The sequence below is a fragment of the Canis aureus genome, chromosome 16, assembly GCF_053574225.1.
Source record: "Canis aureus isolate CA01 chromosome 16, VMU_Caureus_v.1.0, whole genome shotgun sequence".
NCBI classification, from domain to species: domain Eukaryota; kingdom Metazoa; phylum Chordata; class Mammalia; order Carnivora; family Canidae; genus Canis; species Canis aureus.
The window spans coordinates 18,542,287-18,556,597 of NC_135626.1; the positions used below are offsets into that span (position 1 = coordinate 18,542,287).

Here is a 14,311-nt window from a genome sequence, read left to right on the forward strand (position 1 = left end):
GCCCCGCCCCGCCTCGCCCCCAGGCCTGTCCTCAGCCACGCCCACGCCCTGCTTAGGGGATGGGGGAGAGGGAGGGAGGGAGGGAGGGGAGGGGACGGAGAGCGGAAGGGAGGGGGAGGCCACTCGGGGGAGAGGGTGCCGAGCCGACGACCGCCTCCTTCCCCTGCCACCCCCAAACCCCGTGACACTGCAACGTGAAGGCAACACAGTGGAGCGGGCCCCCTCCCCTAACAGTGGTTAGTTAAAGTGATCCTAATAACGATGCGGTACAACTCTCCAGACCCTTTATGCCTGTTTCTCAAGCCTTATGACAGGCCTACAGGGTCGGTATTTGTGTTCCCATTTAACAGCTGAACTGACTAAAGCTCCTAGAAAAGACGTAGCCCAAAGTCACACACCCTTCTCTGATTATGGAACAGAAAGACTCAGTTGGAAACTCTGAGAATCATTTTCTTCCAGGTGGTGGCAGGATTTCAGGAGGCCCATGGACCCTTGACAGTGGGTGCAGAATCAGGCCTTCTGTGCCAGGGGTATTTTCTGGAAAGAGGGATGCTTATCTTCAAGAGTCTAAAAGTGTGGAGAAGGAGGCTGTTCTTTACCACAGGGAGAGTGAAAATGGAGACAGGGAGCAGTGCCTGCCAAGGAGCAGTGAATTAGTGAGAGACCAAGGAATCAAATCCAGTCCAAACGGTTACCATTCATCCAATTTGCTGCTCTGTGAGGCCCAGCTTGGGAAAAACAATGCACCCAAGAGTAGAACCTAAACATGAAAATCTGTTTTTTTTATGATTAAAAATAAAAATCCCCCAGAGTGCTCACCAGCATTCCTTCACCCCCCCTTTTACCACCCTAAATACACAATGGGTGGGTGAGACACTCAGTCAGGGATGCGCCTGATCAAACAGATCACAGACAAATAACCATTTATGGAGAATGAAGTTGGCGCTATTCCAGGCACCAGGCATTTTGTCTGCTTTAGCTTGTGTAAACACCCCCACCCCCAAAAACAGGACACAAGGCAGGTATTAATCTCTCCTTACCAAAAAGAAAGCCAAGGCAGGTAAAGCAGTGTGCCCATGGTCACACAGCCTGTGAGTGGCACAGTGGCCCTTCCTTCTGTCCTTCAGACCCGCTGTGCTATTCCCCTCCTGGGATGAGATTGAGCTTGGCAAGGATCCTGTTCACAGTTCTCCCAGGCCCAGAGTTCCAGGAATGTGACCCTTTGTAGTGCAGCAGCAACCTCTGGGGTCCAGGGTACTGGGGGCTGGGCCAGAGATTGAGCAAACAGAGCAGCAGACAAGGCAGCTCCTCTTTCTGGTTCCCTCCCTCCCTGTCCACACCTCTTCCCTCCCTTCCTCAGGCATCGCAGTGGAGACCGCATAGAGCCCAGTTCAGGGCTAGAAGCTAGCAGCCCTACCATGGCATTCCCCAGGCCCCTGCTGGTGCTAGCCCTGCTGGCATGGGTTGTTCTGGCTGACCAAGGTACAAGAGGGCGCTGGTGACTATTTGGGCCAGTGAAGGGTGGGCAATGGTGGTCTGGGCTTGGCCATGCCAACTGACACCTCCTCCCCACAGAATCATGCAAGGGCCGCTGCACAGAGGGCTTCAATGCTGACAGGAAGTGTCAGTGTGACGAGCTCTGCTCTTACTACCAGAGCTGCTGCGAGGACTACGTGGCCGAGTGCAAACCCCAAGGTGCGTCCAGAAGGGTTGGGTGGGCCTGGGGTCCCCTCTGCAGCTGGAGACTCACCACCACCCACTCTGCCTGCAGTGACTCGTGGGGATGTATTCGCTCTGCCAGAAGATGAGTATGGGGTCATTGACGATCATGAGGGGACCAGAGAACAGAGCGTCCTCACACAGCTGGAGAGTACCACCCTGAGCCCTGGCCTACAGGCCCAGTCTGAAAAGTTTCCTGCCCAGGTACCTATTCTGATCCCTGAGGAAGAGGCTCCAGGACCCGGGCAGGGGACCTTAGTGCTTGAGGCCCCTGATCAAGACATCTCTGAGTCCGCAGCAGAGGAGGAGCTATGTAGTGGGAAACCCTTTGACGCCTTCACTGACCTCAAGAATGGCTCCCTCTTTGCCTTCCGAGGTGATTCCAGGGGCAAGTCTTGGTGGGTCAGGGTCTGCCCCCGGAACATCCCCTCCCTCACACAGCCTCCTGCACTCTAGGGCAGTACTGTTATGAGCTGGATGAAAAGGCAGTGAGACCTGGGTACCCCAAGCTTATCCGAGATGTCTGGGGCATTGAGGGCCCCATTGATGCAGCCTTCACCCGCATCAACTGTCAGGGGAAGACCTATCTCTTCAAGGTACCAGGGCCAGGGGATGTGGGTCAGGGTCACGGGTATCTAGGCAGGGGTTGAGGGCTGCTGTGCCCAGGACTAGGGTGGGCAAGAAGGCTGGATCCTGGCCTGTGGGCCCTGGCTGGGCCTCTTGAGGATGGGGAAGCCCGAGGCTCCGGGTCCCCGGTGACAAGCCTAGAATTGGGACTGCTGCCTTGGGTGGGGCACTCTGCCTGTGCCCAGCCAGCCACCTCCGCACTCCCTCCTCCTTCCCTGCCCCTTAGGGTAGTCAGTACTGGCGCTTCGAGGATGGTGTTCTGGACCCAGATTACCCCCGCAACATCTCTGAAGGCTTCAAGGGCATTCCGGACAACGTGGACGCAGCCTTTGCTCTCCCTGCTCGCAGCTACAGTGGCCGGGAGCGGGTCTACTTCTTCAAGGGTATGAAGGGAGTGGGTGGGAGAAAGGCAGGCAGTGGGGCCGTCTAGGTTTGCCTGCACACTTCTGGAGGGGCAGAGTGGAATTGTGCTCACCCCCTGCCAGGAACTCCTATCTTCAGCAGGTTGGGGCTGCCTTTCCAGCCTTGCTCACATGCCTTCCCCCATCCCACTTCCCCGCTCAGGGAGACAGTACTGGGAGTATGAGTTCCAGCAGCAGCCCAGTCAGGAGGAGTGTGAGGGCAGCTCCCTGTCCACCGTGTTTGAACACTTTGCCCTGCTGCAGAGGGACAGCTGGGAGACCTTCTTTGAGCTTCTCTTCTGGAACAGACCCTCTGGTATGGAAGGAGGGCAAATCTCACTTTCTCCCACTGGGATCCCCCAGGTAGGGGCAGGGCACAGCTGGCCAGAGGGGGCTGTGATTGCAGAGCTACAGATCAAAAGCTGTTTACTCAGGCCAGACTTTGTTTCTGTTGACTTTTGGGGGGAGGTCCACCCAATCCCACACCTCGGACTTTGCCTAGCACAGCCAAGGGCACAGCTAGCAGGAGGAGGGGCTGTGGCTGAGGCCAAGTGGGGAGGGATGAGGTGAAGGAGGGCCAGGAGAAAGAGCACCAAAGAGGGAGTCAGAGGGCCTGGGCACTGTGCTCTGCCATGAGCTTGCTGTGTCCTTCGGCAAGGCACAGCCCATCATTGGGCACCAGATGAACTCTACATGTTCCCAAGAGTCATTAACCCATTCCCTGCCACAGGTGGTGCTGGAGAGCCCGGGTTCATCAGCCAGGACTGGCCTGGTTTGCCTAGGCAGGTGGACGCGGCCATGGCTGGCCGCATCTACATCTCAGGGTCGGCACCCCGATCCTGGGTCAAGAAGCTGAATCCTAAGCGGCGCAACCGTAAACGCTACCGTTCACGCCGTAACCGTGGCCGAGGCCGTAGCCGGACCTCCCAGCGGCAATCCCGCGCAGCCTGGCTGTCCTGGTTCTCCAGTGAGGAGAGTGGCCTAGACACCTACAACTATGATGACTACGACATGGACTGGCTTGTGCCGGCCACCTGTGAGCCCATCCAAAGTGTTTACTTCTTCTCAGAAGGTGGGAGCCTCTGCCATCCCCTGTAGCTGGTCTAGCTGGTCTTCCCTCCTGTCCCTGATCCTCATGGGCTGAACATGGCCCTTGGGTGGTGACTCCAGAAAGCCAGGATGTGAGCCCTTAGCTGCATTTTGGATGTTCATCTACCCTTCCAGGAGAGACCTGGGTCTTCTTTCTTAGGGCAGGAATGGGCAGGGCCAGGCTGGCCCTCACACACTCTCTCCTGACCTCTCTTCCAGACAAGTACTACCGAGTCAACCTTCGCACACGGCGAGTGGACACTGTGAGCCCTCCTTACCCACGCTCCATCGCCCAGTACTGGCTAGGCTGCTCAGCCCCCAGCCCCCAGTAGGAATCTGAGCCTACACAGCTGATCCCTCCACTGCTTCCTCCTCAACCTCTTTCTCCCAGCCCAATAAAGATTCTATGCCCCTGAGTTTAAGGCTACTGTCCTGACTGGGATGGACAGGCAGGAGACTGGGATCTGCTTGGGAAAAGGAGGGGAGGCTGAGCTGTCATGATATCTTGGGGGAGGAGAGCATCCTTGTGTCCAGTCCATGTTGGGCTCAGGCCATCTCTGTGAATCCAAAAAGCTTTGGGCTGGGGAGGGCCTCATGAATACTAGCCTGCCTCTTGAGCTAAGCAGCCCCTACCAACCTACCAACATTAACAGGAGCTTGAACCCCACTGATGATGACAGGAGCTGCTACCAAGTGCCCCTCCCTGCCCTGGGCTTGTTTCGCCTCTTGGACTTGACTAAGGTCTTGGAGGAGAGAGAAGGGGCAGAGGGGGTGGGGTTTTAGTTCAGCTTTTCTGCCCATCCTGAGCCTGCAGTGTGGTTAGCCTAGGGAATTGGTGTGCTCCCCCAAACCTACCCCAAGGATGAGCTTTTCTTTGAGGCCTCCATCTTGGGTCTGGGGTGTGGAGCACTGAGGTTATGAGAAGGAAGGACAAGAACTCAAAGGAAATTCATATGTACCCATTTCTTAGAAAAGTAACTCAGAAGACTTACAAGGATGAATATTCGGTACAAACATCTAATCTTAGAACACCTTTTTTTTTTAAATTTTTATTTATTTATGATAGTTACAGAGAGAAAGAGAGGCAGAGACACAGGCAGAGGGAGAAGCAGGCTCCATGCACCGGGAGCCCGACGTGGGATTCGATCCTGGGTCTCCAGGATCGCGCCCTGGGCCAAAGGCAGGCACCAAACCGCTGCGCCACCCAGGGATCCCTAATCTTAGAACACCTTGATTGTACCTGTGGAACCTCTTCTGGTTCTAGGATCGTGGACTCTAAGGAGCCCATATGGGCTTTCAAGGGGCCATGGAGGAAGGGTAAGATGCAGACAGATCTCTAAAGCCGACCTGGGGCCAAGCTGGTGGTAATGTCTGCTCCCCAGCCCTGCTGAGGGCAAGGTGGTTTCAGTTCACCTGCCATTCCCTTGTCACCATCCTTATCCTGCCCAGCTTCACCAGCCTGCCCTTCAGCTGTGGCACAGGACTCCGCCTGTTCTCCCCTGCAGGCAGCCAGCACTAGGGCACTAAGGGCTCCAGAAGGCGCAGGTAAAGCACGAGAGCATTCGAGAGAGGAATTGTTTTGGCTTCCTGGAACAAGTCCGGGGAAGATCTTCACAAAATACAGGATTTCAGACACAGGCTGCCAGTTTGCAGTGTAAAGAGTGGGGACTCAGGCCAGCTTCCTTTATGAAGCTCTGGAGGGGCAGGGGCCATGAAAGTTTTGCCCCATTTATACCACCCAAGCCCCAAGATTGCCCCTGGTCTCCCTTTTCCTCTGGGATGGCTCTGCTCCCCTCCAGCTGGACCTGAAACGTCTCTCCTCCTGGAGGCGGGGCCAGCCCTCTGAGCAGGATAAAACCCACGAGGAGGGGTGTGGCGTGGGCACAGCCTTGGCATGGCTTTCTGGCTCCTCATTCTCTGCCAGCTTCATGGCCAGCCCTGTGGATGCACCCTCAACAGGTGATCTGGTGGGGACAGGGGGGCAGGGGGAGAACGTGGGGAAGGTGTGATGGGGGAAGGCTGAAGCGGGGGGGAGCGGAGTAGGGGCTTCAGGGCCTGCTGGGGGGTTTTGAGTCTGGAATGGAGGCTCTCACAGGGAGTCCTGGCTTGACCCCCCTACTCTGGCCTACAGGCCATGCCAGTGGGCTGGGTTCCCACCGGAGAAAGCGGACCACCTTCAGCAGAGGGCAGCTGCTGGAGCTGGAACGGGTGTTTGCAGCTTGGCCCTACCCTGACATTGGCACCCGTGAGCACCTGGCTCGGGTCACCTGCCTTCCTGAGGACAAGATACAGGTGAGCTTCCCTCAGGGTGGCGGTACTCTCGCTCAGCCCCCTTTCTCTGAGTATCCTGCTTCCAGGTTTTGCTTTCCTGGTAGCCGGGGGAGGGCGAGCTGGAGCCCAAAGAGATTCCTTTTTCCCTTACCAGGTGTGGTTCCAGAACCGCCGGGCCAAGAGAATCAAGAATAGGAAGGCAGGAGGCCTAAGCCCCAGGCCTGAACACACCCAGAGAGCCCATTCTCTTCCAGATACCCTCCAGCAGTCCCAGGAGCCCCCAACACTAGGCCAGCATCCGCCCTCCAACACGCCTCTGTGTGCCTCAATGTGTCGACAAGCTTCCTGCCCAGCTCCTGGCTTGGGTCCAGGGCAAAGCTGGGCAGGGGCTAAAGCTGTAGCCCCATGGGGACCAGCTGGAGCATCAGGGGTCCACCTTTCTTCAGAGCGAGCCACTACCCAGACCTCACTGGGCAGCTTATCGGACCTCATCTATGCCTCGGCCATTGTCACCAACCTGGACCACTCCTAATCTAAGTCTAGAACTTGTGAGACCACTCCTCTGGCTCTGCAGCCCTCCCTGGCCCTTAGGACTGAACATATCAGAGATAGGTCCCCTGCCCCTCCTTTTACACAAGGAAGTTCTCTTATCGGAAGGAAGGTTAGCTCAGGGATCCCTCCCGTCTTCCAGGCCAGCCCAGAGTCACCAGGGCTGGGCTTTAGCACCCAGAGCCCTGCCCGTTGCCGTGGCAAATGGTACCTTCAGAGAAATGAGGTAAAGGCCCTGTTTTCAATCTCTCAGGCCAGGCTTGGCCACCAGTTCTTCTTACCCCAGCTGACAATACCTCCTTCCTCTAAAGAATAGGCAGCCCCTCCTCATTTTCAGGCCATTGGCTAACTGCTGAGTTAGGTGAGGAGAGGACTGAAACTCATTCCAGACTGTTAGGAACCAGCTCCCCTCTTCTGAACTATTCCCACCTGGACAAATTAATCAGAACCATGGATCTGAAGAGAAAGTCCTATCAAAGGAATAAAGTAGAAAGAGGAGCCCGGGGCTTGTGTTCATTTAATTTTCACAAAGATCAGATTGGTTGCCCTCTGACCTGAGGCTGTGGAGACAACCTGACAGATTTAGCAGGGGGTTGGGGTATGCACTCTGGCAACATTGGGTTTTTGTATCACCATCATCTGTATTACCAACTAATCTCCAAATAAAACCCAAACTCTATACCTTAATCTGGATTGTTGTGTGCTGCAAACGAATAAGGACAAGCGCCGTTTGCTTTTGAAATGTATCTCCATCACCTAATCCCTAAATAGGGCCAGGTTCCACACAGATCCTGGGTGGGAGGCATTACCCAGGATTCTACTGGGATTAGTTAGAAGGATGGTTAATTGAAGGGCTTAGGGCTCTGGCTGACAGGCCCTAGAGAGATGGGAGGCTCTGCTGGCACCTTCTGCTCTTTCTTCCCACTGGTTCCAGGACGCTCCAGCTGCCTCCACTTCTGGAGTTGCTCTGCTCCAAAAAAGCATGTAGTTTGCAATCAGTCTAGGGTATTCGAATCCTGGCTTTGCTACGTAACCTTGCAACTCTCTGAAAGCATATGAGCCTGCAAAAAGGGGGTGATAATATTTGTCTTCTTTCCATTATGGGAATAAGAAGCAGTATTAAGTGAAAGGCTTCACGTGCTGTGACATATTATAAAAGCTCTCAATTCACCTGAGTTGCCATACAATAGGCTAGGAGACTGGGAAGACCCCAAACTTCTTGTTCCTTTGGCCTCCTGCCAAGCACCCCCCTTTTGCCCTGGGAAGCACCAGGCCCAGACTGCGCTGGAAAAAAATATGGAGCATTGAGAGATAGAGGAAGTGGCTGGGAGCAGAGTTCTCTGCAACAAGAACCGGAGAACAGACCGCCTGATTGCTATCTCCAACTTAGCCCCTGCACATGGAAAACACTGCACAGGAAAGATTTCCTTGGCAGGAACTAGGTCTTCTACCTCTTGATCTCCAGAAGCTGGCATAGTACTCGGCTCATAAAGGAGCTCTCAATAAGTGTTCAATGCCACAGAAGCCCACTGGCTTGTGAGTAGAGGCTTGGGATCAGGTAAGGACCCCATTCTAGGGTCAGGGGAGAGGATGCCTCGGGTCAGAAGCTGTTCGAGAGGCCTGCTCTTTATCTAACATTTACAAGTCTTCCAACCTTCCAATCCAGTTATCTGGGTGTGTGTGAAAGCTTAAGGCTATAGGAGCAAGTAGTATAGCCATGAATCTCCACAAAAATTCAGTGTGGCTTTTAAACTCGGTCTTAAATGGTCTGGGTTGCTACAGACATTATAAAATGCCACCTGCACTTCTTCTCACAGTTGACATTTCTTTCAACCAACAATAGAAATTCTAAGATTTCTCAACAAAGTGATCTATGGTGGAACAGAAGGAATGAAAGCTTTCCTCTCTCTCATGTGCTGTCTAGAGAAGTTCAGGCTGGTTATGTATCAAGCAGAAACTGACAAACACTAGAACAAATGTCTACTGAACCAACAAGCATGTAATTTCTTTCTTTCTTTTTAAAACGATTTATTTGTTTTAGAGAGAGACAGAAAGTGAGCAGGGCCAGGGCAGAGGGAGAGGGAGGGAGAGACTCAGGTAGACTCCCTGCTGAATGTGGTGCCTGATTTGGGGCTCAATTTCACAACCCATGAGATCATGACCTGAACCGAAATCATGATTCAGATGCTTAACTAACTGAGCTACCCAGGTGTCCCCTGAGTATGTAATTTCTAAAAACAGAAGAGTATCCTGGGGGTGAGGGGGTGGGGGTGGGGGAGGAAGACCAAAGACCACAGGATTTCATACTGTGAACAAACGGAAAGGAGTATACCATTACAAAGAGACACTGAGGGATACCTGGGTGGCTCAGTTCAGGGCGTGATCCTGGGGTCCTGGGATCGAGTCCCATGTGGGGCTCCCTGCATGGAGCCTGATTCTCCCTCTGCCTATGTCTCTGTCTCTCTCTTTGTGTCCCTCAAGGATAAATAAAATCTTAAAAAAAACAAAAACAAAAACAATGAACAATTATCAGAACTAAGGAATCTTGGGACGCCTGGGTGGCTCAGCAGTTGAGTGTCTGCCTTTGGCTCAGGGCATGATCCTGGGGTCCTGGGATTGAGTCCCACATCGGGCTCCCTGAATGGAGTCTGCTTCTCCCTCTGCCTCAATCTCTCTCTCTTGGTGTGTCTCTCATGAATAAATAAATAAAATCTTAAAAAAAAAAAAAAAAAAAAAGAACTGAGGAATCTTTGGGCTTCTGTGTTGTCACAAGATTTGAAATAAGAATACAGGGGATACAGTAAATATTTATTGGATAAATAACTATTGCTGATAGTTTTTAAGTACCTTTACACAGATTCTATCAGTATGCCTACTAATCTAAGTTCTTAGAAGTTTAACATTACACAGAATTTCAGACTTCAGAACAGAGAAGGAAAGATCATCTGATCTTTCTCAGCCTCAGTTTTGTCTTTGGGAAAAGGGGCCTAAAGCCATTTCCTCTTCCAACCTCCAGGATTGTTACAAAGACCAAAAGTAATCACATAAAGCAATTACTCAGCTGTGCACACTTAACAAACTATTTTTTCGCACTCCCCTAAACTCAGACATTTTAATAACCTACATAAAACCTCCCCCATTAGGCTAACGGATAATACGTACACGTATTTGTAATGTTACATATACATATTCATGTGTATGCTTATTCATATTCATATATACAGTTAAATCTGGAAACAGTCCATATCTACAAAGAACATCTCCCTTTATCAGCTGAGATAATCCACAGTAGGGATACTCTTCCCACCAACATATACAAGCACAAGAGATTTTCAATTAAAAGCAGACATACTGTTTTGCCATCTGAATTGTTTTCATTTTTGGAGGCAGAGCAAAGGGTGATGGAAAGGTGAGAAGTTTGAGGAGGGTTGGTGAGTGGAAGAGACAGGTAAAAGCATATAGAAAATCTGAAAAAGGCCAGGAGAGGATGAAGACCGAAACTAAGATTCTGGAAATGTGGCATCTTAGTTCCCAATTTCACCATCCTTGTACCAACCTGTCCTTCTCTTATTTAATGACCTGTGATCAGTTCCTCTTCCCAAACAAACTAGAGGAAAGGAATCCTTTCTGCTTTTTTGGAGGTTACTGATCTAAATTACAGGTCTGTGTGAAGCATCTTTGGAGCAAGGATGACCATTGATTTGTGTACCTGGGGAGGTTCAAGACAGTATGGTCTACTTTGGGAAGACCTGGATTCCATTTACTCCTGATAGAAAAAAAAAAAAAAAAAAAAAACCAGCTTTGGCAGTGCCGAGATGGACTAGAGAAGGCAGATGGGCACTGGGTTCAGGAGAAGGAACTGAAAGAGCAGTTCTTTTCATTTGTTGTCTGAGTCTCTTTTCCTGCCCCTCTGGAAACTGACAGAGGACAGGGCTCCGGCAGGAACAGCCTTGGTACAGCTCTCTGACTAACCGGAGTTATGGACAAAGAGCCTGATAGGTTGACTCTGAGTCAGGCAGCTGGGAGCCTAAAGTCCCCCAAAACCTGCTCCAGACTTTGACAATGAACCATGAGTTAAAGCTCTCCCAACTCGCCTTCCATCGCCCGCACCATGACATACAGCTCGGCCAGGCCCACCACGGAGGCCACGATCAATGCAGCTAGTACTCGCTGGGGAGAGAGAGAGAGAACCAGGCTTAGGGGATGCAGGCCAGCATCCAGCTCTGCAGCCTCCAGCACTTCTAGAAAGGATGGGGGGAAGGGAAGAAAACCCAGCCCATAAGTTGGGAGGAAGAGAAGAAAAGAGGATCTGGATTCTCTTTTGAGGTACCCACGACTGCTGGGCAGCTCAAATGTTCCTCTTGTTCGCTGCATAAATATTTAACATCTAACTTGTTCAAGGCACCTTCACATATGTCCTCCCTCTCCCACCAACACTCCCACCCGGGGCACCTTGCCCTGCCCAGTGCCTACTTACTGAGGCCATTTCTGTGAAGATATATTGACTTCCAAGGTAAGTGCAGACGAAGGCAGCTGCCACCGTGACAATAAAGTTGAAGATGGTGATGACCAGCGCTTTCACTGACCTCACTTCAGGGAAGAAGCCAAGGAAGAAACCTTTAGGTCAGCATCCTCCACAAGGCCCTCTTATATCAGGGCTACCTCCCCTATCAATTGGGTTTCCCTCATATGTCAAGCCTGAATAGCTCAGGTTTAAACCCAGGACACTGGAGTGGGAAGAAGGGCTGTGACCAACCCCTCCCAGGGGAGAGGCTTACAGGGTGATTTCCCAGTACTTCACCTTGCTTTCCCAGGTCACTAAGAGTCCCACCATGCCTTGAATCCTGGGGAAAAGAAAACACAAATGATTCCAAATGGAAGCAGCTCAGAGGCAGTCCAGAGTAATCATTTGTCAATCCGGGCTCTGCTCTCTTTATTTCCCAAAACATTAACTCTGCCTTCTCCATGGATTCTGTTGTCTGGGACCAGCTGGATTTTTTTTGTGGATCACAGATCAAACATTTCAGAGAAAGGACATAGGTTCCCAGTACCCACCCATTCCTCTTCTGCTCTAGGGCAGGAACATGCCACAGAATGACAGGGAGCCCTGTCAGAAGAAAGGCTCTAAGGCTTATCTCTAGCTCTACAACTTTTAAGAATCAGTCACCACCTGAGCCCTGAGTCTCAGTAAATTGAGGTGGGAATATTAGGTTTGTATGCAGCACAGAACTTCTATGGTCCCTGATGGGTATAAAAACCAAGCTTCTATGATATTTTTTTCCCTTCTGTACCTCTTCCCAGTGCAGGGCTCTGCTTGCAGGGGCTACTCAGTCCTTGTATTGAAGAACAGGCCCTTACCTGACAGGTGACATTGTATGTGATCCGCTTATATTCCTCATTGGCCAGCTGTATCTTAATCTTCTCCAAACGGGCAACTAGTTCTGGGTTCTGAGGCAGAAAAATCAAAGGAGAAGAATATTCCCAGCTTGCTAGAAAACCATGCCACAATCATTGGTTTCAGGGGGCAAAGCACTGCTAAGGGTGCCAAGAGACCCATGTACTAGTTCTGCCTCCTCTGCTTTGGAACCTGTTTTTTTTGGGATCTACTTTCCAAGCTGTCAAGCCGGGAGGATGATATCCAGTTTCCCCACCCCAGCCCTCAGGGATTTAAAAGACTAACTTTTGAGCCCAAAGGCTGTTTCATAAATCTGAATGTACTGTGAATAAGTCTAATTTAGTCAACACCCCTTCTCACAAATATATCTTTTACATACCCGAGGAGGCTTCACAACCTCTGGGAGATAGATTTCACTGCCTTCTAGGAGCTCATGAAGGTATAGTGTGGAACCTAGGAAGAAAAGATTTCCACAAACATAATGACCCATAGAATTGAGCTTGAAGAATTAAGATCAGAAAAGGGCCTGGCCCTTCTGCTTTTTCCTATCAAAATAAAACATGGCTATTCCTATTTTAATTCATTTCGAAGCTCATTTTCAACTGAGAAGAATCAAGAACAATTCCACATAAATATCTCTTAGTGCACATAGCTGACTTTAAGTGTTAGCTCTCAATTATCTTGCTCACGTCACAGCTAACACGTAAGCCACTTAAGTTCACCTTTAGATTAAGTCATGCTGTGGCCACAATAGAACTGCCCTGAATAGATTTAAGTCACAGTGATGGTAAATGCTCAGAGAACAGTGTACTAGATGATCATTAAGGTATGTTTTAGTTCTTCTTTTTTTTTTTTCAAATATACATGTAACATTTATTCTAATTGACCGTATGCTGGGTTGTAAAACAAGTCTCAACAGATTTCAATGAATTGAAATCATCACAGAGTATGTTCTCTGTTCATAATGCAATTGAATCTGAAATCAATAACAGGCATAATGATAAATTTTCCATATGTTTAAACATTTAGAAATACATTTTAAAATAGTCCATGGGTCAAATATGAAGTTACAAAGGACTTTAGGAATGTCTTTGAACTGAATGATATAAAATATCAAAGTTTTTGTGTGTAGGTAAGTAAAGAAGGAAAGCATCTTTAGACTTGTCATAGTACAAAGTAATGAATTAAGTATCTTTGTCAACAAGTATGTTTTAGTTCTAATAGTTGAGTGGTCTACCCTTTGTACCTCTGGATAGGCTATGTTAACTCTGGCAAAAGACCTTACAAACTAGTTTGTCCTATTCCCTTCCTTTACAGTTAAGGGAACTGAGACCCAAGGAAGAGAAATGAATTCTCCAAGAGGACTTTGTGGCAGAGCTAGGACTAGCACTCAGATGCTTCTCCCAGGTCAGGTCTTTCAATACGGCTTTCCATCATCCTACGTGGAAGAAAAAAAAAAATAATAAAAAGAGAAAAATAAAAAACCCTATCAGATTTGGCTTGCTTTTGAGATGGAAAGAAATTCAGATTCCCAAACAGGACAAGCTCACTGTCCTACGTCATTTTCTAATGTGGCTTTTAAGAAATTGAACTTGTGCGGCGGTACTGGTTTAAAACTAGACCCCCTCAAAGGTCAGGCGGCCCGGAGTGGGCTGCGTAGTGAAGGGGAGACTCTCAAGAGAGCAGAAACGGCACAAGAAAATTCTCGGCCATCCCGAGAAAGCCCCATCCACGGAAGCTGTTAAGGGAGTGTATTGCCCTACGGTTTATGAGGTGACTCTTGGGTTGGTTAGATGACCGTTCCGCGGGTGACGGAGAGTGATGGCATTTTTTCCCCCTCGTAACGATGCCAGAGGTGGGAGAAGACTCTGGAAAAAGGGAGGTGAGTCCGGGCTGGAGACTGGGGCTCACCCGTCTCTCTCAGGTACTGATGCAGATCTCGGATCAGGCGGAAGGGAACCAGGCGCGAGGGGCCACTGGGAAAATCACCGCCCTTGTGCTTCTCCCCCAGCACGGCTTCAAGTTCTGCACGCAGCTTCCGGGGCAGCTGCTCTGGCTCCAGCTCCCCACCGGGAGCCAAAGCGCGCACCAGCCGACCACCCGCACGCAGGCAGGACGCCATGTCTGCCGGACTTAGGGTCAGGTGACGCGGGGCCGGGACTTCCGCCCACGGCGCGCCGGAAGGAGCCTGCGGCTCGCGGGGCGGGCTGAGCCCGGCGGGGGCCGAGGGGGCGGGGACGCGGCGCGGGGCAGTGTGGGG

General features: G+C 50.9%; 3 protein-coding genes across 4 annotated transcripts; 2 read left to right on the plus strand and 1 right to left on the minus strand.

Annotated features, from left to right (window-relative positions):
• Window positions 1-1,301: 1,301 nt before the first annotated feature.
• Window positions 1,302-4,252, plus strand: VTN (vitronectin). Its single transcript, XM_077852045.1, has 8 exons — window positions 1,302-1,482; window positions 1,576-1,695; window positions 1,772-2,095; window positions 2,176-2,315; window positions 2,573-2,729; window positions 2,911-3,063; window positions 3,478-3,819; window positions 4,056-4,252. Exons 1-8 carry the CDS (start codon window positions 1,419-1,421, stop codon window positions 4,166-4,168), a joined length of 1,413 nt encoding a protein of 470 aa, XP_077708171.1. The 5' UTR covers window positions 1,302-1,418; the 3' UTR covers window positions 4,169-4,252.
• A 630-nt stretch (window positions 4,253-4,882) lies between these two features.
• Window positions 4,883-14,223, minus strand: VMA12 (vacuolar ATPase assembly factor VMA12). Of its 2 annotated transcripts, none has more exons than XM_077852047.1 (6): window positions 13,963-14,223; window positions 12,431-12,504; window positions 12,015-12,104; window positions 11,458-11,500; window positions 11,134-11,246; window positions 4,883-7,623 (listed from the first exon to the last, which is right to left on the minus strand). In XM_077852047.1, the coding sequence occupies exons 1-6, from the start codon at window positions 14,171-14,173 to the stop codon at window positions 7,534-7,536; spliced, it is 621 nt and encodes a 206-aa protein (XP_077708173.1). In that variant the 5' UTR covers window positions 14,174-14,223; the 3' UTR covers window positions 4,883-7,533. The 2 variants fall into 2 exon arrangements, with proteins under 2 accessions (XP_077708173.1, XP_077708172.1); XM_077852046.1 differs by lacking the exon at window positions 4,883-7,623 and adding an exon at window positions 9,453-10,826 and having other exon boundaries at window positions 13,963-14,219.
• On the plus strand, window positions 5,872-7,337 carry SEBOX (SEBOX homeobox). Its single transcript, XM_077852048.1, has 2 exons — window positions 5,872-6,128; window positions 6,262-7,337. Exons 1-2 carry the CDS (start codon window positions 5,916-5,918, stop codon window positions 6,637-6,639), a joined length of 591 nt encoding a protein of 196 aa, XP_077708174.1. The 5' UTR covers window positions 5,872-5,915; the 3' UTR covers window positions 6,640-7,337.
• Window positions 14,224-14,311: the final 88 nt, after the last annotated feature.